This window comes from Brachionichthys hirsutus, unplaced genomic scaffold (assembly GCF_040956055.1).
Source record: "Brachionichthys hirsutus isolate HB-005 unplaced genomic scaffold, CSIRO-AGI_Bhir_v1 contig_1406, whole genome shotgun sequence".
Taxonomy (NCBI): Eukaryota; Metazoa; Chordata; class Actinopteri; order Lophiiformes; family Brachionichthyidae; genus Brachionichthys; species Brachionichthys hirsutus.
The window spans coordinates 1-25000 of record NW_027180858.1 but is presented as its reverse complement, the minus strand read 5'-3'; the positions used below and the strand labels follow the sequence as shown (position 1 = coordinate 25000).

At 46.5% G+C, this 25000-nt stretch overlaps 2 protein-coding genes across 2 annotated transcripts; one reads left to right on the top strand and one right to left on the bottom strand.

The window, feature by feature from the left end:
* Nucleotides 1–1494: 1494 nt before the first annotated feature.
* On the top strand, nucleotides 1495–10225 carry LOC137916806 (FYVE, RhoGEF and PH domain-containing protein 4-like; the record flags this gene model as incomplete). The annotated part of the gene is made up of 16 exons (XM_068759772.1): nucleotides 1495–1663; nucleotides 2633–2822; nucleotides 4824–5211; nucleotides 6586–6675; nucleotides 6782–6927; nucleotides 7144–7300; nucleotides 7438–7576; nucleotides 7647–7705; nucleotides 7784–7930; nucleotides 8300–8472; nucleotides 8706–8736; nucleotides 8827–8907; nucleotides 8992–9117; nucleotides 9471–9608; nucleotides 9722–9862; nucleotides 9959–10225. Coding segments are annotated over 16 exons (2442 nt in total), but the record flags the coding sequence as incomplete, so codon positions are not given.
* Nucleotides 10226–12091: 1866 nt separating this feature from the next.
* Nucleotides 12092–24692, bottom strand: LOC137916807 (nuclear pore complex protein Nup205-like; the record flags this gene model as incomplete). The annotated part of the gene is made up of 41 exons (XM_068759773.1): nucleotides 12092–12669; nucleotides 12750–12826; nucleotides 12910–13038; nucleotides 13228–13357; nucleotides 13449–13621; nucleotides 13719–13845; nucleotides 14047–14175; nucleotides 14440–14513; nucleotides 14623–14749; nucleotides 14921–15053; nucleotides 15317–15438; nucleotides 15519–15710; nucleotides 15913–16061; nucleotides 16148–16246; nucleotides 16325–16526; nucleotides 16655–16846; nucleotides 17110–17190; nucleotides 17272–17429; nucleotides 17606–17680; nucleotides 17835–17984; nucleotides 18128–18242; nucleotides 18779–18903; nucleotides 19030–19194; nucleotides 19306–19387; nucleotides 19531–19651; nucleotides 19778–19967; nucleotides 20058–20295; nucleotides 20404–20613; nucleotides 20777–20827; nucleotides 21021–21203; nucleotides 21339–21544; nucleotides 21784–21934; nucleotides 22051–22188; nucleotides 22303–22419; nucleotides 22512–22687; nucleotides 22830–22994; nucleotides 23120–23348; nucleotides 23544–23703; nucleotides 23828–23972; nucleotides 24214–24385; nucleotides 24501–24692. Coding segments are annotated over 41 exons (6003 nt in total), but the record flags the coding sequence as incomplete, so codon positions are not given.
* Between the last annotated feature and the right edge of the window lie 308 nt (nucleotides 24693–25000).

Sequence of the window (25000 nt, the reverse complement as noted above, 5' to 3'; positions counted from 1 at the left end):
TTGTTGTCTTTAATTACGGTCAGCCTGACCGTAATTAAAGACGGTGAATATACGACTCTGTGGTTGTTGTTTGACCTTTCTGTTTCAGAATTGGAACGATAAAGATCACTGCTGCTGGGAAAATAAACAAAGGGCCACAAGTTAAACTGTGCCTCGGTCCGTAAACATCGCCTGTGACTTGTTCAGTCTTTACAATGTCAGAAAATCCCTGTCAGCATGTTAGCATTTATAGCATTAAAAAAAAAAAAAGACTATTTCAGTCATTTTTTAGAGATATTCTTAGTGCAATAATGTGTTTTGGTGCTGATTTTTCTACTTATTGGTCACTGAAAGAAACATATGAACTTTATATAATGATGCATTTGTTGCTGGGGTCTGTGCCAAACAAGCATATGGTGCCTTAAATCTGCAGAATGTAATTTATAGGACAGCCGCTACGCAGCACTACAATTTAGAATGGCACGTTGGGATACGTTTTACACGTTTCAAACCAGCGGCCGGTGCTATTTATGTATTGCTCTCGGCCATGTTGTGATTTTTGCAGAATTCTTCGGCCGTATTAGCATGCTAGCTTTTAGTTCAAGGTCTGCCACTTTGCTTCAACACACACAGCACAGCTCCAGACCTTTGCTTAGAAAAAGGTACTGAAACAATGAGTCAATTATAATAATAGATTTCTGCAAGAAATTAATCATGAAATTGATCAAGCAGATATACTATGCTTGATCTATTTTTGAATATGTAAATAGCCCTCTCAATGAAGCTTCATGAATAATTAATACTACAGGAATTAATCGTGTCTCCGTCTTTATTAGCATCACTGAAGAACACACGGTTCTGACTCTATTGTCAACGTGAAACCGGAACAAATACAGACTCTTGTCATAAAGTCTCATTTATGAATCTATTGGCTCCTCCGTGACCGTGTGTTTGTGTGTGTGTGTGTGTGTGTGTGTGTGTGTGTGTGTGTGTGTGTGTGTGTGTGTGTGCGTGTGCGGTGAGGTCAGATTCTGGCTACTATAAACACTGTCAGATTAAATACTTATGCTGTACCAGCTGAGATCAGCTGTTTGGGTAAAAGCCTCGCTGTAACTGATCGACTGGATCATTAGCCAGATAATCGACTGAGCCATCTGACACTGTCGTATATTTAACATGCAGCTACTTATCTTGGATGCATTTGTTAACAATTCATTGATGCAGTGTGTCTTGTGTATAAAATATTCCATGATTACTTGTTTTGATTAATATTGACAAATATTATAATTGATTCATAGGTTTGGGTCTTATAATCCCATTAAGCATTTTGTGGTTCTTAATATTTGAAGTGCTCGCATCCACCTCCAAAATAAGAATAGATGAATCCATACTTGTCAGTATTTGGATTAGATCCGACAACCGAAGGCGTTTTCCTTCGGTGCAACGATAACTAGCATCATGCATTTCATTTGAAACAGAGATGTTGGATCTACCTTGTGATCATCTCTCTGTCTTTCTCTGTGTCCATCAGCTCTAGGCAGCAGCCCATCCTGTGTGGATAGTAACCAACCCAGCGTGCAGGAGTGTCTGAGCCGGGCGGGCGGTGGGTCCTCTATCACCAGCAGGGGTGGGGTCAATGGAACAGACTCTGGCAGCTTTCGGCAGTTACTGTCTAAACCAGAAGGTGAATATAAAAACAACTTTAGAGACAATTGTAAGGGTCTTGTGATTCATAGGGGACAGGACACCGGTATGAACGCCCTGATTGTCTCCCGGTGACCTTTAACCCGCTTCCTTATTGTCCTTCCATGATTGTTTGAGCTCTGTAGAAACATGATATCATTAAAGCTGCCAGCCTGTCAGATGATTTATGATATTCCACACCTAGAGGAAGATTTTGTCTCGGTCTGTAATCCTTTACACTAATCCATACTGCATCAATTATACATGTAACTATCCTGAGATCATTATCGGTCATGCATTAAAGGAAAATTAGTGGCAGTATTACTAATTTTTATTATTTAATTTTTTTCATTGTTTGATTTGTTATGAAAGTTAGAAATTGATGGCAATTTTATTGAGCCCGTCTTATTCAGTCTAAAACTTACAAAGTCATTGAAATAAAATGAGAATGAATGAAAGGTAAAGCAGGAAATACTCACATATTTAAATAGAAGAGAATTTAGTTTTTGAAGAGAGAATTTCGTTTTTGATTTGGTTATGTTATGATGTGTGCCTTAAGCCATGGGCCTTCTCACGATTTTATTATGTTTGCATAAATAACTCCGGTACTTGTGCAAGTGTAATTGGTTTTATGCTCTACATCGGAGAGTTACATATTAAGCTGTGTTGGGATCAATGAACCCTGTTGCTTCCTTCAGTCCTTCAGTCAGAGTAAATAATTGGAGGCAGATAAGAGGAAGCGTTCCTTTCTCTCTGCAGCTGTTTATCATGCAGACACAATTCCCTGCACATAATTAGAAAACCTAAATGAGAAAACTCCAATTGCTTAGCTCCTATTTTGGTATTACATAGAACACTTGTTAGCATATACCGCCCCCTTCAGGTCCATATCCGGAATTGCAGTGACATTATCGATTTGCATATAGACCATCGTGAAGATAACTTAACTCTTCCTCGGTCTTCTCTCCAGTGCCTCCAAAGCCACCGCATCTCCAAAGCCCGGTGACGGAGCTCTCATCTCCTTTAAGCCAAGTCCAGAGATCACCATCCAGATCAAGCATGGAGGAAAGAGGAGGAGGAAGAGGAGGGGGAAGGGGAGTTGGGACCCGAGAGAAGTCCTCCAAAGTTTCAGACCTCATCAGCCGTTTTGAGGGGAACAGGTATAGGAGCTCATTATTCCTGGTGATGGATGTGGTTCCTAGAAAGCAAATTCAGTAAGAAAAAAAAAGGTGAAGCTGATAGGGGACTCATCCAGCAGCAAACTGTTGTCTAACGTTAGCCAATAAAAGTAGCTCTTGAATATTGCTTTTCACAAATTACACTTAATCGCTCTGTCTGTGACCAGTGTGGCAATATTTGTCATGACAAAACGTTAAATTGCCCCATCTCAGTCAGGCTGTTGTAAGCACCATGATGGAAAACTTTTATATTTTCTCACGTTTCCTATGCCGGTTATTTCAAGGGGGGGCAGAAGTCCCTCGATCAAATTCCCCAGCCTGACTCATTGATAGAAGCTCAGATGAGTGCCGTAGACAGAACAAGACGAGATTAGCCCGAGCTTTCCAAGCCAAGGGGATGAAAGCAGATTTGTTCGGTCCAGGGGGGGGGACACGGTTCCTCAGTCAGCTGTGGGACGGGACTCAGTGTTGCGAGATGAAGCCCAAGAGAATGAGGTAGGATCTCTTCATAGTGATGTAGTGATCCACGATGGCATGTTGTGCTATTAGAGAATTAAGCGTGAAGTGAAGTGTTTGCAAACTATTTTAGTGCAATAAATCTGGTTTCATTACAAGACATGTAAGTTTTGAGTGCAGTTGCAGCCGTTTCTGTTCCGGGGAGGCCCTTTGAAAATGCTTGGAGGCACAACAATGAGAGCCCTTGTCCCGATCGCTCGAACGGCAGAGCCCAACAATATTCAATCCACAGCGGTGGCACGTCGACCGAGAGTTCCCTCCGTAACTGTCGTTTCATATTCCGTCTCATCTTTGGTTTGGATCTCTGAAAGCAGAATGAATAAACTCGTATCACATGTTGTAGCGTTGCGGTGGTGAGTTTTAATCTGAGCAAGTGGGTGTATCTGTTTTATTGAGACTGTGCAGGGCTGCTGGGATTATCCCTCTCGTGGCCTCCCAAAAGAGAAAAGAGAAAGGCCCAGCAGCCTCAGAGAATTAACCTACTAATACACTTATCTGGTTCGCATTGGAACTCGGCTGCCTACGAGGTGCAAGTGGAGCCGTTTCCGAAATCTTGTCCAATTTGGCCTGTTTGAAAACACACCGGAAGCCTGTGCTGCTTATATGAAGGGGAACGTTTTATAAATCAGTATCTGTCAGTAATAGGATTAAGCAGTCTTTATTTTAGGGTCCAAAAACTCTACACCCCAGAAGTGATTCGTCTGTACAGTGTTTCATTTGCCTCTTGTTGTTCCTCTATTTATAAATACTTCCTCTTCTGTCGATGCCGAGTTTAAAAATCTGTGATGTTTTTTTTCTTTTTCTTGCACAGGTTAGATCATGTTCGTGTAATCTTTTATTTCTTTCCTGCTTTATTTCTCGCGTATGATCTGTGGCCAGTTTTACAATAGATGAGGTCAGTCAGCTGGAGCAGCTGCTGACTGTAAGACCGGAAGGAGATTTAGAGCCAAACATCTGGACTGACTGTCGACACAGGATGTCGAGCGTGGTGACAGTTGCACGAGGAGATGTGCATATTTTGTGCGTTTTGTGCAAGCAAATTTCATTCAAGGAGTGAAAGAAGCATTACAGCACAATATCTAATGTGGGTTCTCCATGGAAGTAGGGCAGAATCCTTCTCTGGGGAGCCGTGTTGAACCCCCCCCCCTCCTTCCTCCTGTGCTCCTCATTACCGTACCTCCATTTGCTCGCGCACACACACACACACACACATACACTTCCTCTGCACCGCACCAGCTCTCAGCAGCATCAGGAGAAGTTTGTGCACCTCCACGGTTTTATTTTTAACTCTGGCGCTAATGTGCAAAAGGTCTCTGCTTACTGCCGGCTCCCACCCTCCCTGAGCTGCGTGCCGTCTTTGAGAGACTCCTGCCGTCTTGTACTCTTTATTTTTTGCTCAGCTGAGTCTCTCTGCGCTCTTATCGCACTGGCAGACTTCCTCCTTCACCTTTTCCTCTGTTCCTCCAGCAACACAGACGGCAAGAGAGACGCCTTGCATCTCAAACAGAGCGGCAAGTCGTCCAACTGCAGTCCAGCTCACCTCGCCCACCAGAAGCAGACGGAGACCGGTGGGATTCGGGAGAACCACTCGCCTGCCGCGGCCGTGCTGCAGGATGCCCACGGCCCGGCGTCTAACGGGACGGTGGCACAGACGGAGCAGGACAAACAGGAGACGGACAGCGACGGTGTCGGAATGAAGGCTGCCAAGCTGGTAAACGGAGATATGGAGGAAGGGAGCACGGAACAGAGTGAGGAGCTGTCACCTCCACGCACGAACAGGACGGGCACGGAAAGCGATTCTGAGAACGGGACTCAAAGTCAGCAAGGACACGACGAAGCAGCCGCCGACCATAAGGTTAGTCCGTGTCTCCTGGATTTTTAGTCCGTGTCTGCTGGATGATTGTCGACTTTGTGGCTGCTCCATTCCAGTTTTCTGTGCGCTTACATCCTCTGCGTCATCAGGGAGCTGCCTCGTTGTTTGTCTGATAGACGACCCGTCAGCATTTATTTATAGTCCTGCCTTTCCCTGAGATTACATCCTCAAACTATAATTCAACTCCACTGCCAGGGTAGAATTACAAGGGTGGGTGTCTCAGAGGGGTTGTTATTTGTGAAGCAGATGTCCGACGCTCAAACAGCTGCGTTCAACCCCCCCACTTCCCCTCCCACCCCCGTGGGAGTCTGCTGTTGTCTCCAGGCTATAAATATAGAAATAGATCGTAAATATCTCAGGTTCAGAACTTCAAATACATCGTCCCTATATATATATATATATACAAGAAAGTGCATTTTATCATTCTGGATTAAATTGTTCAGTGGCTGTGGTATTTATCCTGAGTTAACGTCAGTATTTCTTGATTGATCTCCAGTAACAGATTCAGACTTCAGAAAAGGATCAAAAGTGTTGCAGCAGAACCAGAGATGTGATTTTATCTTTTAGGATGTGTAAACCTTAAAGACCTATTTATTTATTTATTTTTTACTTAAAGCGGAATATTGATTGGCATATTTAGCTGTCAGTTCAGTTTAGTGGAATGAGGTGCAGTATGTTCCCACGGCATCTCAGCTGCTGTCATAGTGTCCGTAACTCCTCCCAGAGCGCCACATGTCATCATGCGTTTGAATGAATGAATGAATGAATGAATGAATATATTTATTAGATAGAATGTTAGAGTACAAGTACAGTCACACAGTAGCATTTATTACAGTACAAATAAAGTCAAACATCCTGTGTAAGAGGAGCATTTCAAAAAAGCCCTTGCGGTCTTGTTTCCGTTGAAAGTCCTTAGTACATAAATCATCCACAATTAACAATACAAATTTAACAATACAAATAAAAATAAAACCAATATTCAATAACTCAATTGATGTGTAAAGTCTTGTTGAATGCATTTTGAGGCTGTGCAGTTATTATTTTATTTTACTGATTTGTTGCACACAAAAACAGCTTTTCGTGACACGTCCACGACTCCGTTTCATTTGGTGTCATTTCCCGTATTCTATAATTCCACTTCCTGTTTAGAAAGCCTCTTCAGCCTCTGACGGACACACACATCCTGTGAGGCTGCACAAGCCTCCACTCCTCAGTCATAATACCAGTCATTCATCAATAAAGAAGTATTGGATTGAAAACGGTCGATGGCTTTCACACATCACTGAGCCATTAATGATCAGAGGCAATTTGAGATCTCAGTTGTCCCACTCACACTAACGCACCCTCTGTTTTCAGGAGACCAATGAGCAGAAGCTGTTCAAGATCGCCAGCGAGCTCTTACACACAGAGAAAGCGTACGTGGCGCGACTTAACCTGCTGGACCAGGTGAGGAAGGCCTGCTGAGTGTGCAAACGTGTCTCTATTCCCCTCCAGTGAGACCGAATTTCACATTTCAGTCACCTCACAGTTCCGTATTGTATTGACTCCGTAGGAATTCTGCACCAAGTTAACGGAGGAGGCAAATAAAGGAACGTTCCCCGTGGAGGTAGTGAAGAACATCTTCTCCAACATCTCCTCCATCCACATCTTTCACGGCCAGTTTCTTCTTCCGGACCTGCAGAAACGGATGGGAGAATGGTGAGCGTCGGCGTGAAATGGGACGATAGCAGGGTCTTGCATCACTTTGCAGCTACCCTGTCTCTTTGCACTTAAACAAATGCACAAACACCAGTGATTGAAGGTGTGAACGATGGCGGTGCCGGAGTCCCGCACCTGTAAATGCACTAAATAGATGTTTAATAATTAACAACCTCAGGGTATTTGCTTTATAGTTAACAAACACCCTCCTTGCAGGGAGACCACACCTCGCATCGGAGACATCCTGCAGAAACTCACGCCCTTCCTCAAAATGTATGCAGAGTACGTGAGCAATTTTGACCAAGCCATGGAGCTGGTGAAACAGTGGACTGATCGTTCACCTCAATTTAAGGCCATTCTTCAGGAGATACAGGTAAAACCCAAGCAGCATCCAGCCATGAGACGTGCATTTCTGCTGTTCTCAAAGCTTTGAGTTTGTCGGAGGACGTAGACTCATGCAAATTGCTATACAGCATGTTATACGTTCTTTTTTATTATTATTCTGGACAGAGTCAAGAGGCCTGTGGTTTCCTGACACTTCAGCATCACATGTTGGAACCCGTGCAGAGGATTCCCCGCTATGAGATGCTGCTTAAAGACTATTTGAAGAAGCTGCCTCAGGATCACTCGGACCGCCAAGATGCAGAAAGTAAGTCAGAATACCCCCCCCCCCCCAAGTCAGCCTATATTAAAATAAACCACGTCCTTCTTTTCCGCAGAATCTTTAAAAATCATCGCCACGGCAGCTACTCACTCCAACAGCGCCATACGAAAAGCTGTAAGTGCAGCGGTTTTAACCAAGGCGAGCGTTATCCTGGTGCATCGCCATCCAACCAGAATGTCCCGTCTCGTTTAGGAGAATTTGAAGAAGCTGGTGGAGATCCACGAGATGCTGGGTGAGGAGGAGAACATCGTCAACCCCTCCAACGAGTTCATCAGAGAGGGACACATCTTGAAGCTTTCGGCCAGGAACGGCTTGGCTATGGAGATATACCTCTTCCTGGTGAGAGAAACCGTTCCGCCTTCTGATCTAATAGAGGGCGCAGCTGGGAAATATGCTGCAGCGAGACTTTGCCTGCAGAAGTTAATTGAAACGAGTGAATCATTGTAAGCCAGGGCCCCCCTCTGCGAGGTTGCTCTGGAGGAACATGAACAAGTCTCTCAATTACTGAGATTGCCAGATGATGTGATTACGTTCTGGCTACGTCTTATTAGCTTCCGGCGGAACGTCTCCCGTCTGAGTCATTCACACTCCCTGCTGTGTGAAAACGGCACCCTTTAGAGGGCGCCGGCGCCGAGAACAAGAATAGCGCTGATCCATACTCTTATGCTGCCAATCCATGCGCTGTTTTGTGTGTTATTGTGATCCTAGTTCAACAACGTGTTGTTGTACTGCGTACCCAAATTCAGCCTGGGAGCCACGAAATACACCGTGAGGACACGGATCGGCATCGACGGCATGAAGGTGGTGGAAACGACAAACGAGGAATACCCTCATACCTTCCAGGTGTCGGGGAAGGAGAGGACGCTGGAGCTGCAGGCCAAGTACGTGTTATGCAGACATATCACACATAATGCAACAACTCCCAGCTCATCCCACATTGAAGCGTGTGCTTGTCTGTCATCTTCATACAATGTACAGTTTAATTTCACATGCAATGACCCAAACAAGTACACGTTTAAATCCTGTAAATCTCTACGTAAAGCCGATGACCACAGCTAAGTGCTGTTTTGGTGTGAGAAGGACAGGAAGATGAAGTTCTGCTTTCCCTCCTCAGGTCAGAGCAGGACAAGGCGGACTGGATTAAGGTACGTGCAGCACCTGCGTGTCTTTTAGATGTGTTTGGATCGGGCAGTGTGGAGGGAGTCACACGTGGGCTTGTATCTCTTTTCCTTTAGGCTTTCCAGAGGACCATCAACACCTTCCAGCAGAGAAACGAATCCTTCAAGAGCGCTTTGAAAGAGGTGGAGGAAGTATCGGTGAGTCGCATCAGGGTTCATCCACGCGCTGGTTACGCCTCTCGACCGTCGTGCTGAGCGTGCGTTTTTTTGGCTTGGACACAGAAAGCAGAGCTGGGAAAGCGTGCCCCCCGCTGGATCCGCGACAACGAAGTGACGATGTGCATGAGGTGTAAAGAGCCGTTCACCGCTCTGACGCGACGGCGACACCACTGCAGAGCCTGCGGCTATGTGAGTCGTGTTGGTGTCTTCTTGTCCGTTTACTTTTGGCCCAAGAGCTCAAATATTGAGAGATGAGTCAACTTTAAAAAAATAAAATAAAAACTCAGGCTTTTGGTTTTTTGGGGACTTTTCTTGCCTTTAAATTGATATTAAAGCCTAAGTTTTCTTGATCAGAATTATGGGCCAGATAGTGAGAGCGACCCGTTCCTTATTCCGCCCTGTCAAAATGCTTCAGCTATAAAACATTGTCTTCTAAAACAGCAATAGTGGCTCAGATATCCACATGAAGCCAAATAATGCTCAAACTGTTTTAGCTTTAATAAGCATAGGTGGTACATCTTATCTCCTCCTCCTCCTTACAGGTAGTGTGCTGGAAGTGCTCAGACTATAAGGTGCCGCTTGAATATGACAGCAACAAGATGAACAAAGTCTGCAGGCACTGCTTCTCCATTTTGACAGGAGAAGGGAACACGGAGGGCAAGAAGAAGGGCATCCTGGAGGTGAATGGGATGCGTCGTGCACACAGGCACACATGCTGGCGCCCTTAATAAGACATAAATGATGTGTTGAAATCGTGTTGCTTTATCGATTGCGTTGATCTTACCGTGTGCAGATCGAGGCAGCTCAGTTGACGGGCAGCAGCATCATTTGTAGCTTCCTTCAGTACTGCGAGAAGAACAAGCCATGGCAGAAGGTGTGGTGCGTCATCCCTGAGAAGGAGTCCCTGGTGCTCTACCTCTACGGAGCTCCACAGGTAAAAGCGCCGAGAACAGGAAGCCAAACATGAGAACATCTGAATGAATGGGAAAAGTCTCGCTTCAATCTCCTCTTCCCTGGCGACTCTCCCCAGGATGTGAAGGCCCAGTGTACCATCCCCCTCCTGGGATACTCTGTGGATGACAGCAGCAAGCCCTCGGACCTCCCGGCCAGCTTCCGCCTTTCCCAGTCCAAGTCCCTCCACAGCTTCGCTGCCGAAAGCGAGGAGCTGAAGCAGCGCTGGCTGAAGGCCATTCGAGTCGCAGTGAAGGGAGAGATGCAGGAATGCTTTCAGACCGGCGACAGCAACACTAATGCGGACGACAGCAGCACACAGGAGGCGGCTTCCGATAGCACTTAAGGGTGCGGCGAACTGCTGTTGGGTGTGTACAGTTAAAAAACAATATGAGCAGACGCTCTCTCCGTGTTGTCCTGAAATCCAAGCCGTGAAGTGGAGAAATCATTGCTGGATAAGCTGCCTTGTCTTTCCACCCTCCTGCATCGGTTCCTTCGTGGATGAGCTCGAACCAATAAAAGAGCTTGATGGAGAGTGTGCTGGATTCCTAATGGACCGGCCTGGTGCAATCAGCACTAGAGCACAGTGGCCTCAGGATCGATGAGGACAGGAAGTAGATAGGACAGCTCAAACTCATAACCGTGTCGGCTCCACTTGAGCCCGGGGACGACCACCGATGTGAGGCGGTGCTTTGAGAAGGACAAAACTCAAGTGTCCTGGTGCTGTAAACGCCACTCTGTACCTCTCCCAGAACCCGCTGGAAGGATTATATCTCAGATCCTGTTGGGATTCCCCCGGGAGCCGAAACGTGTTGCTGGGAGACGGGAAGGGATGTGTAGAATAACCTTACTTAGCCTGCTGCCACGGCGACCAGACCCCCCCCCCCAGATAGAAAATATTTTCAATGTACAGAAATCCGTCTGAAACGTTTCGATAACATAGAAAGCAAGCAGTATATAAGTATTTAGAGTATTCCTGCTTTTCTTTGCTTGAGGATGCTTTTGATCGGGAAACTATTCAGGTGGTTTGATAATGATGGTCTCGCCTCCCTCGGTGAAAAGTCACTCATGCATGTTGGCAGATACGCCTGCAGCAGCTGAAGAAAACTAATGAAAACCAGTTTTATATCTGAAATATGACCACAGGAGCAATAATTGGTCCCATTTCTAAAATACCAGTTTCAGGTGATGCTGCTGTATATGGGTAAAAGTCTTAATTTATTCTATAGCAGAACGGCAACACCTATTGTGATACCAGTTAACGCCTTTAGCTCCATCCAACCGAGGAGCAGCCAGAGCAATTCAAAACGGCCTCCAGGAATTTGATGCTGGTCCCCAACAAAGGGTTGGATAGATTTTAGAAACGCAAAAGAAGCCAAATCCAAATATTCAAATGGTTAATCAAGATTCTGCCATATATTTGAACTACCAACCCAACCCTGATGACATCACAATTAAGTTGGTTTCTCCCACGTTATAAGCTCCTACCAGAGGATGTTTATGACAGGCGGAGTCAAGCAAATGGGCCTTCATTTGTAAAAATGAGCAGCGTGCCCCTTAAAAGGTACAAAAAACATGAGAGCGAAATTACACAAGTCTCTGGTTTCACTATAATATAGTACATATAGTGACTATATGTACTGCCATCCGCTCCCGAACCCGCGACCCAGATAGAGCCGTCTGTGATAAAAGCTTGTCCATTTCTTCCGAGAGGTGAGCGGGGGATCGTCGTCCTCGTGTAACAACGGTTTTCCATTTAGATGGAAATGCAGCACAATCAGATACAAGAAAGCTGGTGTGACAAATGTAAATGTGTTTCTAATGCTGTATGTAATTGTATTTAAAGTAATTTATGGAGTACGACAAGCACGATTAAAAGTAGCACAAAGTTTTCAAATGAGGTTGTTTTTTTAGTCATCAAACATGCCACTTGTGATTCAGCCCCATCCCCACACAGCTGGATACTGGTCTCAACCCTCTCCTCAGTATTGAAAAAGCAAGAGCACAAAACTTCCCATTCCTTAAATCTGAACGTAAATCCCGATTGTCTTATAAATCCTCTCATCCTCCTCCCCAACGGTGTAAGAAGACGTGCACTTCAGTCTTTTAAAGTTTACCCTTAAAGAAAATAAAACCAGATGAAGTGGTGTTTTAGTCTGTTTTCATGTCGTACATCACTGCTTGAACGACTTCACCTACAAACTGAGGACACGGCAGCACGTCTGAAAAGAACTTGGAATCAAATCTCTAAACGGAACATTCCCACTCTCTTCTGAACGAGTCCGCAAGAAATAACTCCACATGACTATAATTTGCCTTTACCCACGAAACAATTTATTTTTTATTTATAATTACTGGTGTGAGTTTGGCAGTTGGTTGCGTGTGAGCTACAAAAGTATGTACCAGACTTAGAAAACATTTATTTTCACACAAAAAGAGAGAAATGAAACGAATTATCTTAAGTAAAAAAAATTCCATAAATGTGTGGAACAAGTTATTCTTCCTTGACGAGTGCTCCTTGCAGTGTTGGTCAATTTGTCACACAAACATTCGGAGTGAGCAGTAAATTGAGACTTTTCCAGAGAAAGTCGCTGGCAGAAAGTCCGTGGCAAGTCTTTTGTACTGGTCAAGACCCGCTCAGCTTTTAGGCTGTTGGACGAGGCCACGGATCCTGCGGACCAGGGCCTGGATGAAGGTGTAGCGGGAGCGGACCTGGCTGTACAATCCCTCCACCTCCAGCAGCTTCCTCTGCAGAGCCTCTCCGAAACCTGCGGCCATGTCGCTCTTCAGCTTCTCATGCGTAAAAGGAAAGAGGGATCAGGAACAACTTAGGAGCTAAAAACATGGAAACGGGAGCAGCTGTTTCTCACCAGATCAAGGTCTTGCTGGCTGACCCGAGACAAACCGAGACCACGACCTCCACTTGTCTGCAACCCACCAAAGGATTCTGAAAATAGGGAATCTTTAGATCAAATGATTCCATCAAGTTCAACGGACTAAATTTTGAAACTCGGCTTGAAGGTCTCTCACCGCCAGCGAGTTGTGATTTGTACAAACCGGCTCCAGGTAGCAGAGAATCTTTCAGATCAGTGGGAGTGCAATGCAACAGGTAGAACTCCAGGTGGCGCCACAACACAAACAAGCAGGTCTCGATAATGTCTGGGGAATATTCAGGTCAAGGAGATTTCTACAAGAACTTGCAAAGACGAATATAAACTAGCTTATTGAGTAACAATAAATGATTCTTGCTTTCTAATGTGATGAACAGAGGTATAAAAAATAAAAAAAATGCTTTAATCAAACGCTGAAATCCTCCGACAAGTGTGCAAGCAAGAGGCCAACGGATACAAGAGCACAGCGCCAGCAGCTTGGCTCTGCTGTTGATGAGCTGGACCAGTCGTCTCCTGGCCAGCAAGCTCCTCTGGACGGACGAGATCTTCTCCACTCCTCCGGGGCCCGACACAAATCCTTGGCACAACTACGGACAACAAGTCTGGAGTTGGCATACGAGTTGGATCCAATAGGCTGTTTGTCAGACGGAGCAATTTAATCTCCTGGGCCATCCTTACCTCCTTGAGCTCCTCCGGAGGCAGCTGCTCCAGGCCCCGCAGCTTGCCCAAACTCTGTCGGTGACTCTGGTGGAAGCGGAAGAAATCTGCAGCGCTGTTCTTCAGCAGGTACAGGACCAAACCCAGGCTAGGGGCCTGGGAATAGGCCAGCGATGGCAGCGTGGTCGAGAGATCTGAAATATACACTTCGTATTGGGTTGTGTTTTAACACGCTATAATACAATACTTCTTTCAATTCCTCTTCCTCGTTATTAGCAGAACGCCACTGACCTGCGCGTCCCCCTTCCCTGCCAGCTGGCTCGCTGCCCGACGGGCTGAAGAGGCAGAAGCTGAACTGGGCCTGGGCTGAGCTCTGCAGCAGCAGGGTTTGGCAGTACTCCATGATGTTAGCACACACCTGAGTCAAAGCGGAAACACAACCTCAGACAACGGACTTCCTGATGGATCATCGCGAATGTCGCTAGTCCAAGCAGATTATTTCAGTGCTATTGTTCCAGCCGTTCTCTGAAATCACCGCCGTCTATCACACGGGAGAGGAAAGACATTCCGTCTTCTTATCCAGGAGAACTCTACTTCATTTACACAAGCCGCCACGCACCTGTTGCATGGCAACCTCCATCTCCTCTCGTCTGTCTGCCGGGTCCGTCGGTGCAGCGATCTCAGCCTGCTTCAGCAGCCGCTCCCGTTCGCTTCCTGCCAGACGGCCGAGCAGCGACAGACACAGGCGCTAGAAGAGAAGAGCGTTATAATCACAGGTGGAGTCACCACACCGGGATGGATGGGCATTAGATTCAGCCGATGCCAATGACACCAATAAAATAATAATAATAAGATAACTTTAAAGGTGCATAAGGCCATCTACCGTACTAGACAGGGATGTGTAGCTGGTTGATAATGTAAATGCCACATTAATGGTATAATAATTAATCTCTTTATTCCATTAATCTAAAAAAAAAAAAAAAAAATTCAAGCAATTAAGGAGCTATCAGACCTGGAATCTGTTTATGTGACCCTGGAACTCTGGAAGAGCGCCACTGTTGACCTCCCCGTTCATCTCAAGGGCACCTGAGAGACCAAGCGTGCACGGTGAACACCATCCAGTGTGTACGTGTGTGAAAATGTGGATTGCAGTGGAAAATGGTAAAGGTGAGGAGTGGGCTGTTTCTTCATGTACCTGGCAAAGCCGTCTTACTGATGATGCCTGTAAGCAAAGAGAGTTCCTGCAAAACTCCCATGCTGAGATCCTGACAGCGCAGCAACGACTGAATGGTGTCAGCATGAACTACCAGCCATTGGAGAACCTACGCACACATGCGATCGCGCACGCACACACACACACACACACCAAAATGGAAAGTTAGAATGCAGTTTTCATTTTATGATGAATATACACCATAATGTTTATTCATGAAGAGTTGATCTCTTATTATGTAAAAGCTTAATTTTGTGTCATTAGCATTAGTTTTGTTTACCTGCGCCGCCCCCTGCTGGTGGTTCATGATGGTGGATGTAAGGATGACCTGAAAAAGCCTCAAGGTTGGTAAGAGAATCTGCCTGTAGCGGTCCACGGGGCTGGGGATGAAGCCTGATGGATCCCTCATCGTCCTGCAGGCCAAAGAAGGAACAGACACGCGTGTGGTAAAACTACAGTTAGAGCCCAAAAGAATAAACGTCATTTGGACAAGTCTTTAATCTGAACGGTCATTTGTAAAATCATCTGATTTGTCTGAGTGAAAAGAAGAAATGTGCCTATTTTGGGGGAAGATTTTATCAAAATAAGCAGGTCACAAACAAAAGACCAACATTATATTTATAGAATAACTTGGAAGTTACAGCACAATCTCATTCCTCTCTCTGCACGGCTCTACCTGTGTGCATCGCTGTCCGGTATCATGTCGAACACTTGGCACTCTATCAGCTGCGCCACCAGTCCAGAGCGCAGCAGCTCTACGGCTCCCTGGCCCGTCGTAGCAACACGCGTCAACAGGGCCTGAAAACACGCGTTGTAAAATTATAATAATAACCAGTGCAAAGCGCAAGTGTGTCGGTTTAAGCGCACGCCGTTCTCACCATCTTGCTCTCGTAGATGTAGAGAGCTTTGAGGAGGGGCGGCTGAGGTGTGAGCAGGCTCTGCAGGGCGACGTCATCCTGTCTCAGGCTCTCCACTAGCGACCGCAGGTACCCACTGTTGCAGATGTAGACGAGCCACTGATTCTGCCTGTCTATGGACAGAATCCGGTCCAGCACGGCCAGGGCTAACATCTGACAGACGGGGAGAGGAGGCGGGGATAAAGCGAGCAGTGAAAGTAAAACCGTTAAAGGATCGCCAGGGAGTCCAAAAACAAACACAGGTCTCCACTCCGTAGAATACATTTTGAAAACTGAACTTTCATGATATTTTTGGAACCTCACTCCACCCCGAACACATCAATGAGGTCCCTACTTTTGTTGTTTAACTCCTTACCCTGCTAATCTCATGGCCGTCGCAGGCGTCCCGACACACCACCTCCATGAGAGCCTTGCCGTAGCTTTCAATGATGGAGAGATTCTCTCTCTGCAGCTTGGAGAAGCCATCCTCGGGGGCCGTGAGGCGCTCCCACATCGCCGTCCCTGCTGGATGGATAAGGACAGAGGTTTTGCTCACGTGACCCCATTTACACATCTGCATAGCTGCGCGTCATGATGCGTCTTTGTTTTACCCGTTTGCAGAGTATCTGGTTCTTCGGGTCTCTGGGAGATTTGAAGGTAGTACAGCAGCGACCCGTACAAGTGAGCCCGCAGACGCTGATATCCGCCTCCTTAAAGACGTAAAGGTTTCATCAAATATTCAAACCTGGCCTTTCATAAGTCAAAGCGTCTTTAATGTTGCCACTAACCGGTGCAAAGGATGAAGTCCAGCAGTTTACGGAGAACAAGGTGCAGGGCAGAGTTGGCGATGGAAGCAAAGCCTGAAGATGCTTCTAATCCCACCCCCTGCTGCTGCTCAGACGACACCGATTGGCTGAGGTGGGCAGTCAGAGTGAAAACTGCTCCAGCGACGATGGGCATCAGTTCTCCAGCAGCGTCGTCAGACAAGACCTGGATGACACAGCAGATACATTCGCAGTGAATGGAGATAAATTAAAGCTACGGCACCCTTAATGACGTTTCATTAAGGGTGCCTAAAAACTATATATCCCTAATAGGAGTTTCACATTCCATCTGACCTTATCGTGGAGGTCTAGCAGCAGCTCCCTGATGATGAGCTGCCTGTCCTCGGCAGGTATGAGATCAGAGGGGCAGGCAATCAGCAGCGTCTCTACCAGGCTCCTCCAGGAACGCAGGGCATGTCGCTTCGCACTCAAACTGCGACGCACGCGATTACGCTCCACCACCTGCTGCAGGATGGAGTTCACCTCCTAGATGAATAAACCCCGGGATGGAGAGGAGAGAAGGCAAAAACGTTTTGTATTCCAGCTTTCTATCCAACCATCTAGGAGACAAGATGACCTCAATCGTCTCGTCTGCAGTCACTTTATCCGCCTTCCCTTCTCAAGTTTACTCCCTGGTTAAAGGGAGTAAACTTGAATTTAAATAGCCTGAACTCACATTTCTTCCTTCCGTCCTGCAACACGTTGCTTAATTACAGATCAATTAGTCCCGTCCGTTTTAATTCACGTACCTCCATTAAGAGGGGCCTCTGTCCAATGGCAGCCAATCCTTGCAGTGCATTCACCTCAGCGACCAGGACTCTGTGGAGCAACTTTAAGGAAAATCGAAGGACAATATGAAAAACCGGAGGACGATGAAACGCTAAAGACAACAGCAATGATTGGAAGCCCACCTTAACGTTGCACACGGTGTGTCCTTGCTCGCTGACGTGCTCACAGTTGGCGATCACCTGCTCAATCTGAGTGCGCTCAAAGAAGTCCAGCTGCAGCAGCTCCGGCATGTCCTGGCTGAAGTCGATGGAGTCCAGCACACTCAGCAACTTCCTGCGCACTGTTCACACGAAACAGGAACAAGATGAGAGTAAACGTCAGCAAGTCTGGTACCGGTCGAAGAGAAGGTGAACCGTAATTAACAATTTGAACACGTTCCTGAAACTCTGTCAAAAGTGTCCAAGTGTTGTATTTAGGTTACAGAATCTGTCTTAAATGCATAATGAGGCGACAAACCTTTAGACACAGTGTCAAAGTGAAGGAATCCACTGACTGATCTGGTCTCTTCCTCCATGCATAATTCCCCGTTGGCTAAAACAAACAATTATTTAGTTAAATTCATGAGCTCTGTTGTGAAGGCCGCAGGGGGATCAACTCATGATGTCAGAGCACGGGGGGGGGGGGGGGGGGGGGGCACTTTAATCAAAATGTGTGCATCATTTCAGAGCTTTAGCCAGCGAGGTACCTGTATGCTGAGAGTGTGGCTGGTCATCCAACAGGAGGCCGACGAGGCGTTGTGTATGCGAGCGCTGGCGGTTCAATGAGGTCACTCTCAGTTCAATCGCAGCGGTTTTCATGAGCCAAGACATCTGGGAGAGGGCAGCGATCTGATCACCTGATGGAACAGCAGAAAGAGGAGTCAAGTCAAAGATCAGGGAAGACTACGCTCTTCATTCTATTTCTAACAAACACACATGTTTCCTTTGTAATATTTTCAACTGGAGTGCAGAACCGTTTTACTCATTCCCTAATACTCACTCGGCAGAATGAAGGGCAAGTGCTGCAGGTGAGAGAAGAGGAAGTCCTGGCTGGTCCTCAAATAGCGCATTGCGGGACCGGACGTTTCTAGGCAGGCACACAGCTGGTAGATCACCTGAAAGACAGGAAGCAAGACATCCATCCATCCACCGGAAAAAAGGTAGAAGCAAGATTTGTGTTAAAGGATGCCCCCGCAGGAAAACTTAAATTAAAAAAAATTACATTCCAAAGGGCCTGAATATATAAAAATAAGCAAAATAAAGAATCTGCTCCTGTTCCGTCTCTCTGTCACTCTCTCCCTCTATTCATTTTGGACTACCAGTCCTTGTCTCTGTCTTTCTACCTCTGTCTCTTTCTCTTTCTCAAACCAACCAGTCTAGACAGATTTAGGTGGCTTCCCACCATGAGGGTTTAGGTTCTGTTCAAGGTTTCTGCCTGTTAAAGGGAAGTTTTCCCTTGCCTCTGTGGCCGAAGTGCTTGCTCTTGTGGGATAAGTTGGGTTCTGTCTTTCCCTGCTACACCCGTGCATTGAGATAACTTTCTATTATAATCCGGTGCCATAGAAATTAAAATGAACTGAATCGAGTATCTTTAAACCTCCATCAAAGTGTCCAGTCTCCGGGTGTGCTTTGATTAGATGATGAAGACTACCTGGTAGCAAAGCTGAGCCAGGTGTGGCGCCTGCCGGATGAGTACAGGTCCAGATCTTTTCTCAGTGCCTCTCTGCAGCAGACTAAGGATGGCGTGCAGGCAGCTCCGTGGACATCCCAACACACCTGAAAGACACCTGTGAGGTCAACTAAAAAGATACCCCCTCAGGGCAACATTCCAAACCAGGACCCCAATTTAAATCACAACAGCCACCAAAATGAGCATGCCGACAACTAAAGTTGTGGTCTGACCGGGGTCCTGGAGATTTGTGGAAGACACCGGCTTCTTGACCTCGTAGCCCAAAAGATAGAGAGCCAAGTTGGGCGTCTTCAGCTCCAAGGAGGTGACGAGCAGGTTCAAGATATGGATCTGGGTTTCGTGTCGGATTCTTGCGACCTTCCTTCGCGGATCGGAGTCTGGACATTTGGAGGGAGAAGGTTCTAACACACAAGCGTAGCTGTGGAAGTGCTGGAGGATCAAGTCAAACGCAGACGGTGTATTCTTGAGCACCAGCATGTAAGTCTCACCATCTGTGTTCTCCGTTCGCTCTTCTGCCTCTTCATTATCCAAACACTCCACGAAGCCTGCCATGAGCTTCTCGCTCACAGTCTGAAGGAGAGACACAAAAATCACACACCGCCACAGTCCAGAGCCCGAATGGAGCCCTTTCTCCTTTCCTACCTTCCTCCACCATCATCATCCAGATTGTAGCATGTAAATTATATTGGTAGAATGTCATAATAAATGGGTACCTGGTCGTGTGTGAAATCTCCCACCAGTCTGTTCTGAATTTTGGGATAGTTGGCGATGTGTCGGAGGATCTTGGCACTCTGGAATGCAGCTTCCGGGTTGGAGCTGCTGTGGTACAGATACCTTCAAGGAACAAACACAGGTCCGTTTCAGTTCTCCCGCTTTGAACACATTAGCCTTTGTGTGAGCATCTTTCCTCAAACAGAACCTACGTCATTTGATTTGCATTGAAACCCCGAGTACTGTTACCTAGCAACATTGACGATGTGATCAGCCCTTTTAGTCTGAGGGCTGACCCCTTGGAGGAGCTGCTCCAAAGGTGAAACGAGCAGGGAGGCCTGGCTCTCCCTCAGGAGGTCCATGAACATCACTTCCTTCTGCAAAGCCAAGTCCAGCAGGCCCAGACAGTGCAGCACTGCAGACTCCAAGTGCTTTTTACCTGCGGGGGGGGGGGGGGGGGGGGCAGTGTCACATTGTACACAGAGACAATCTGCTTCTGCCTCTGAGAGCAACAGCATGGTTCGCTCACCAGGAAAGGGCGAATAGGTGTCCAGCTGGCGTACACCCTCCTCCAGCAGGCTGAGGCAGAGTGCAAGCACGGGGGAGTCGTTTAGCAAGTGGAACATAATGCTGTGTCCAGGGGGCTTGTGGGCCGGGAGCTGCTCGCCCTGCAGCTCCACCAACTCCTGGACAAAATCTGCTGGCTGGGGCTCGTAGTCCCGCAGCAGCTTGTGGAACACCTCCAGGACAGTTTCAGCGACCTCCCACTAACACATGGAAAAAGGAAACAGCCACATACTCAATGGATGTGGAGTTTAGATTACGCATACACTTCATAAAGACAAGGGGTGGGGGGTGGGTACCCGGCGCTTTACCTTCTCAGCTGGACGGCGATACGCTCTGGTGGGGAAGGGCAGAAACACAGAGTCACGCAAGAAGTTCAGGTAGGGTTCAAAGCCCGGCACTCGCAGCCCTGCACCCAAATTAACAGGCAGGCTGCTCTCAACCAGCGTGCTGATCAGATGGCAGAAGCCTCTGGTCAGGGGGTATTCCTCACAGCTGGACTCGATCTCATTCAGCTCCACCTGACGGCCAAGGACATAAAACGTGAATCTCCTGACAGGTTTTATTAATACTGAGAAGACTGGATTTCACACAGACGACAGCTGAAAGACATTCCCTTCCAAAAAGTCCTTAAGCGGGTTGAGAAACGAGAATCTTCATATTCACCAACTGCCAAAGACTCACCTCAATTCCAGCCGCCTGCCTCTGCCCCGGCGCTCGCACTGTCTGAAGGATCTACGATAAAAGATAGGAGAACATGCTTACATCACCCCTGATCAAACCTGACAGGCACTCGGATCATTTGGCAGATACTAAATTTACGGCTTTGCAACTACCGGTAGTCTTGCGTAAATATGACCAAGAGAAGACTCTCCTTAATTTAAACACGATCAACTTCATCTGGTTCTGTTCATGAATACGGACTAACCTGCGTGTACTCCAGTGACTGCCAAAGCGTAGCAGCGATCTCTGGTGACTTCCCGAAGGCCGCTAGGCAGTGCAGCACCTCAGCCTTCAGGACGGGAGGAACGCTGCACTGCAGCAGCCCCAACATCACTACGACCGGGGTCCACTGGGGATGCTCACACAAAGCCAATCTGGCATTCTCACTCTTGGGAGAGAAGAAAAAAAACACCAAAACACCACAAACTTTCAGCAACATGCAAAAATACAGTTTATTCAAAGACACGTGATGAATACAGAACCAACTGCAACTAACTCGGACGGACGTATCTTTGTGCCATACCCATGTGATAACGGTGGTGAGCAACTGCAAAAATGAGGTGAGTCCTTCCAGCTCTCTTTGGGTGATGCCCCTCAGTGGCGGGTGGCGGTACTGCGTTGCATCTGGATTTGGAACGTCTCGTCGTAGGTTCTCATGATAGAGCATGAGGGAGTGAAAGAAATGTTCCCAAGACACCGGGCTTCCTGACACTCCCTGGATGTTGTCACCTGCACCCATAAACATTCAGTTAGTTGGTATTTGTTGAGATATGGACAGGATTTCCGAGGCCAGTGTTAATATCACCGAAAGTTCAAGCCGTTTTAGGTGGCTTTTGATTCTTTAGTTTATTTAATACAGAACAGCCGCAAAAAATAAACCATACTCTGATTGCAGAGTCTTACAAATGCCAAACAACACAAGCCCAAATTTCAATAATCTGACAATGTGTACACAAATCTGCTCTTACTGTGAGTGGCTCCATTGGTTTTCAGCAGACTGAAGCAGTAGTGGGCACACTGAGGACCATTGGCGAGGCCTTTTAGCATTCGCAGATAGGAGATATAGAGGGTGGAGGGCAGAAGGTCCCCCATCTGACGCACAAACTTGGACAAAACAACCTGCATCAAATCATGCAGTAAGAATAGTATGAAACATTTTTCTTTTGCACATTAGTTTACCTTTAACTCTCATTATCATAGAAGAAATAGAACCAATGTACTTCCAAACAACTTACCTGTTTATGTGGAGGCCTTTGCAATGCCATTCCCAGGTAAGATCCTTGCAGGGAGGTGTGCTGGAGTGACTCTGTGGGACACCAGAACTCGAGACCCAACTCGAGCCCAAATGAGTCCTTGCTATAAAACTCTCCAATCTGGAAAGGCAAAGCAGCAGAGTGTAATCCAACATTATCAGTTGAACCCTAAACATATAGAAAGTTGACTTTGATTGATGTGTGTTTATTCAATTTGCTCGTGAAAAGACCGACCAGGATCATGAGGTGGTCCAAATCCTTGCGTAACGATGATGGAAGTTCACTGTCCATCTGCTGAGACATGTGCACCAGACGGGCATCCTCGTCAGCACGGTTACGGAGCTGTTTCACCTACAAGGAAAGTAAAAAAACTTTACAGTACAGCATGAACGGTACTGTGTGATCGTATGTAGTAGCAGTGGACTCCTCTGGGCATCTCTTACCTTCATTGGCATGAGAGCCAAGAAGTCTGTGATTAGTGAATGAAGGCGACGGATGTAAAATTCTTCGTGGCTAAAACTCTCACTATCCAGCACCCCTTCCTTCATAAAAAGAAAGACGTCCCCCAGAAGCGCCTGGTCGGCCAGAGCCTCGTCTGCCTCAGTGAACTCTACCAGGCCTGAAAAAAAAACACACACACACACACAAAAGAAATACACTAATTTAAAATGGCCTTCATCTTTAACAACTCGTTTGGTTTCAAAATGCTTTTTTACGACAGCGAGAGAGCAGTTAATGCACGTCCATATAATAGACTTTACCGCATCCCTGTGGCAGCTGAGAAAGGACCCTCAGAGACAGAGACCAGGCCAGTCGACACACAGCCTGCAGGCCTGGAAGCTTCCATGTCTGACCGTCCATCAGACGGCTATGCACTGCAGATACATACTGCCTCTCGGTCAGCAATGGCAGCGCTTGTAGGAGATCTAGAGGAACACAACACAGAGACAGTCCAACAGGGAGTATAACCAAAGCCACCAAGACAAATAAATATTATATATATATATGTACATTAACAATAATACATCACATGTGTTTGACATGCTCTCACCTTCTCTGTCCTCTGTTCCTTGTTCTATGAAGCTGACGTCCAAGCAATAAAGCAGTGCCATGACCAGAGCCATGTTCACACTGTCCAATGAGCCATCAGCTTGAACCGTTACTGTTTCCAGGTGACCAATAAGAGCCAGAGTGTCATCCTTAGTCAAAGGGGACTGGCAAGTCCATGAAAACAGGCTGTCTGCCAGGGCTTGTCGGGATTCTTTGATGAGATCAGCCACCTTGAGACAAGAGAAGGAATCAAATCCTGCCCATGTTCCACTCTGTGTGCCCCCCCCCCCCCCCTCCATGTTTCTACTACAGTAACAAAACACTGGCTATGCACAAGTCAAGCATGACAGAAACCAAAAAAACTGTGAATATATTAATATATAATATCAATCAGTTTGAAGGCAAAACAAAAGATTTGCTCTCACCTCTTTCCGATGCTTCTCATTGCCCAGGCCACGCTCCTTCTGCAGCTTTTCAAACTCACGTGTCAGATTTATCTCCGACACCAAGGATAGGATGCGCTTGGTCAGACCCTGGTTCATCAATTCATCTGTGTAGCGCATCGTCAAAGCCACCAATTCCCCACTGGGTGAAAAAAAAAAGAGATAAATAACAAAATGAAAAACAAAAAAGACAATAACACTCATCATGTAGACATTCAGGCACCTGTCATCGGCTGAGCGTACTATTTACATTCAGGCATTTTTACCTCAGGTCGAGGGTGAAAGTCTTGCCGTGTCGTGACTGGATGAGTGTGCGCAAGGAGTTTGCCACACAAAGCTTTCCATCCCAGTAGAGCAGCACAGCAACTAGACCGCGTGTTAGACCAGGGAAATGGGGCTGCTGTTGCTCACCTGGAAAAATTTTACATTTAGAGATTTTAAAAAAAATACGATGCAGATTTATTGTTATCGCACACCACAGATACCAAGTAAGGCAACGCAGATGGACGAAAGAAAAAAAATGTCTTTAGAGAAATGTATTTCCTTACCTGCTTTAACTATAGATGTTGGATTTAATGAGAGTCAAAAATAGTCAGGTAGCTTCTAACATAATGTTCATCAAACATCTTTTACCAACTTAAACTCACTATACCTGCCAACAGAAGCTCCAAAGCTGCCAATTCGCCAATATCAAACAAGTCACTGAGGATGAAGGCTTCTTTGAGGAGTTGCTCTGGAAGGAGTCGCGACCCCTGCTGACCTTGGATAGCAATGCCCTCCGTGCTGGCTTTACGCACCTTTTCTCGCTGCTCAGCACTCTTTGGCTGAAAATGTAGAACGAGAAGGCCTACTATTAATACAAGTTTAGACTTAAAAGTTTATGTAGCAAAATGTTCCTGCATGCACAGAGAACAGTTATTACAACTTAAAGCGTCTCACCGGATTCCTAAAGAGTGACAGAAAGTGAGCTTTGTGTTTTTTGAGCTGCAGGTCCAAAAGATGGATGCTCTCTGGCTGTCTCCTCAACACCGCCCCATCCACCGTCTCCCACAACTCCTTCAGCGGCCCCCACAGACTGGCTCCTGCGTGGGTCAAAGATCGCGATTTATCACACACGCACAGAACTGAATTCTACTAATTGTGAGTTTTATGCACAGTGCACTTTCAAAGGTTGATCCAGCACTGACTGTTGATAACGCACAGGCCGGCAAAACGTGCCAAATCAGCTAATCAGCATATCCGTACTGCCAGTCCATTTGCGTATACTTTCAAGCAAAGATGGCACCCGTTTCTCTTCCTTAAAACCTTTATCCAAATCATATATAACGAGATCTAAATAACTACGAGGACTGTTATTGACCAATGCTCAATGGCCACTGACAGAGGTAACTGCGTCCGTCTGGGCCAGTCACGTTTTCAAATAGTTTAACTGAATTCGT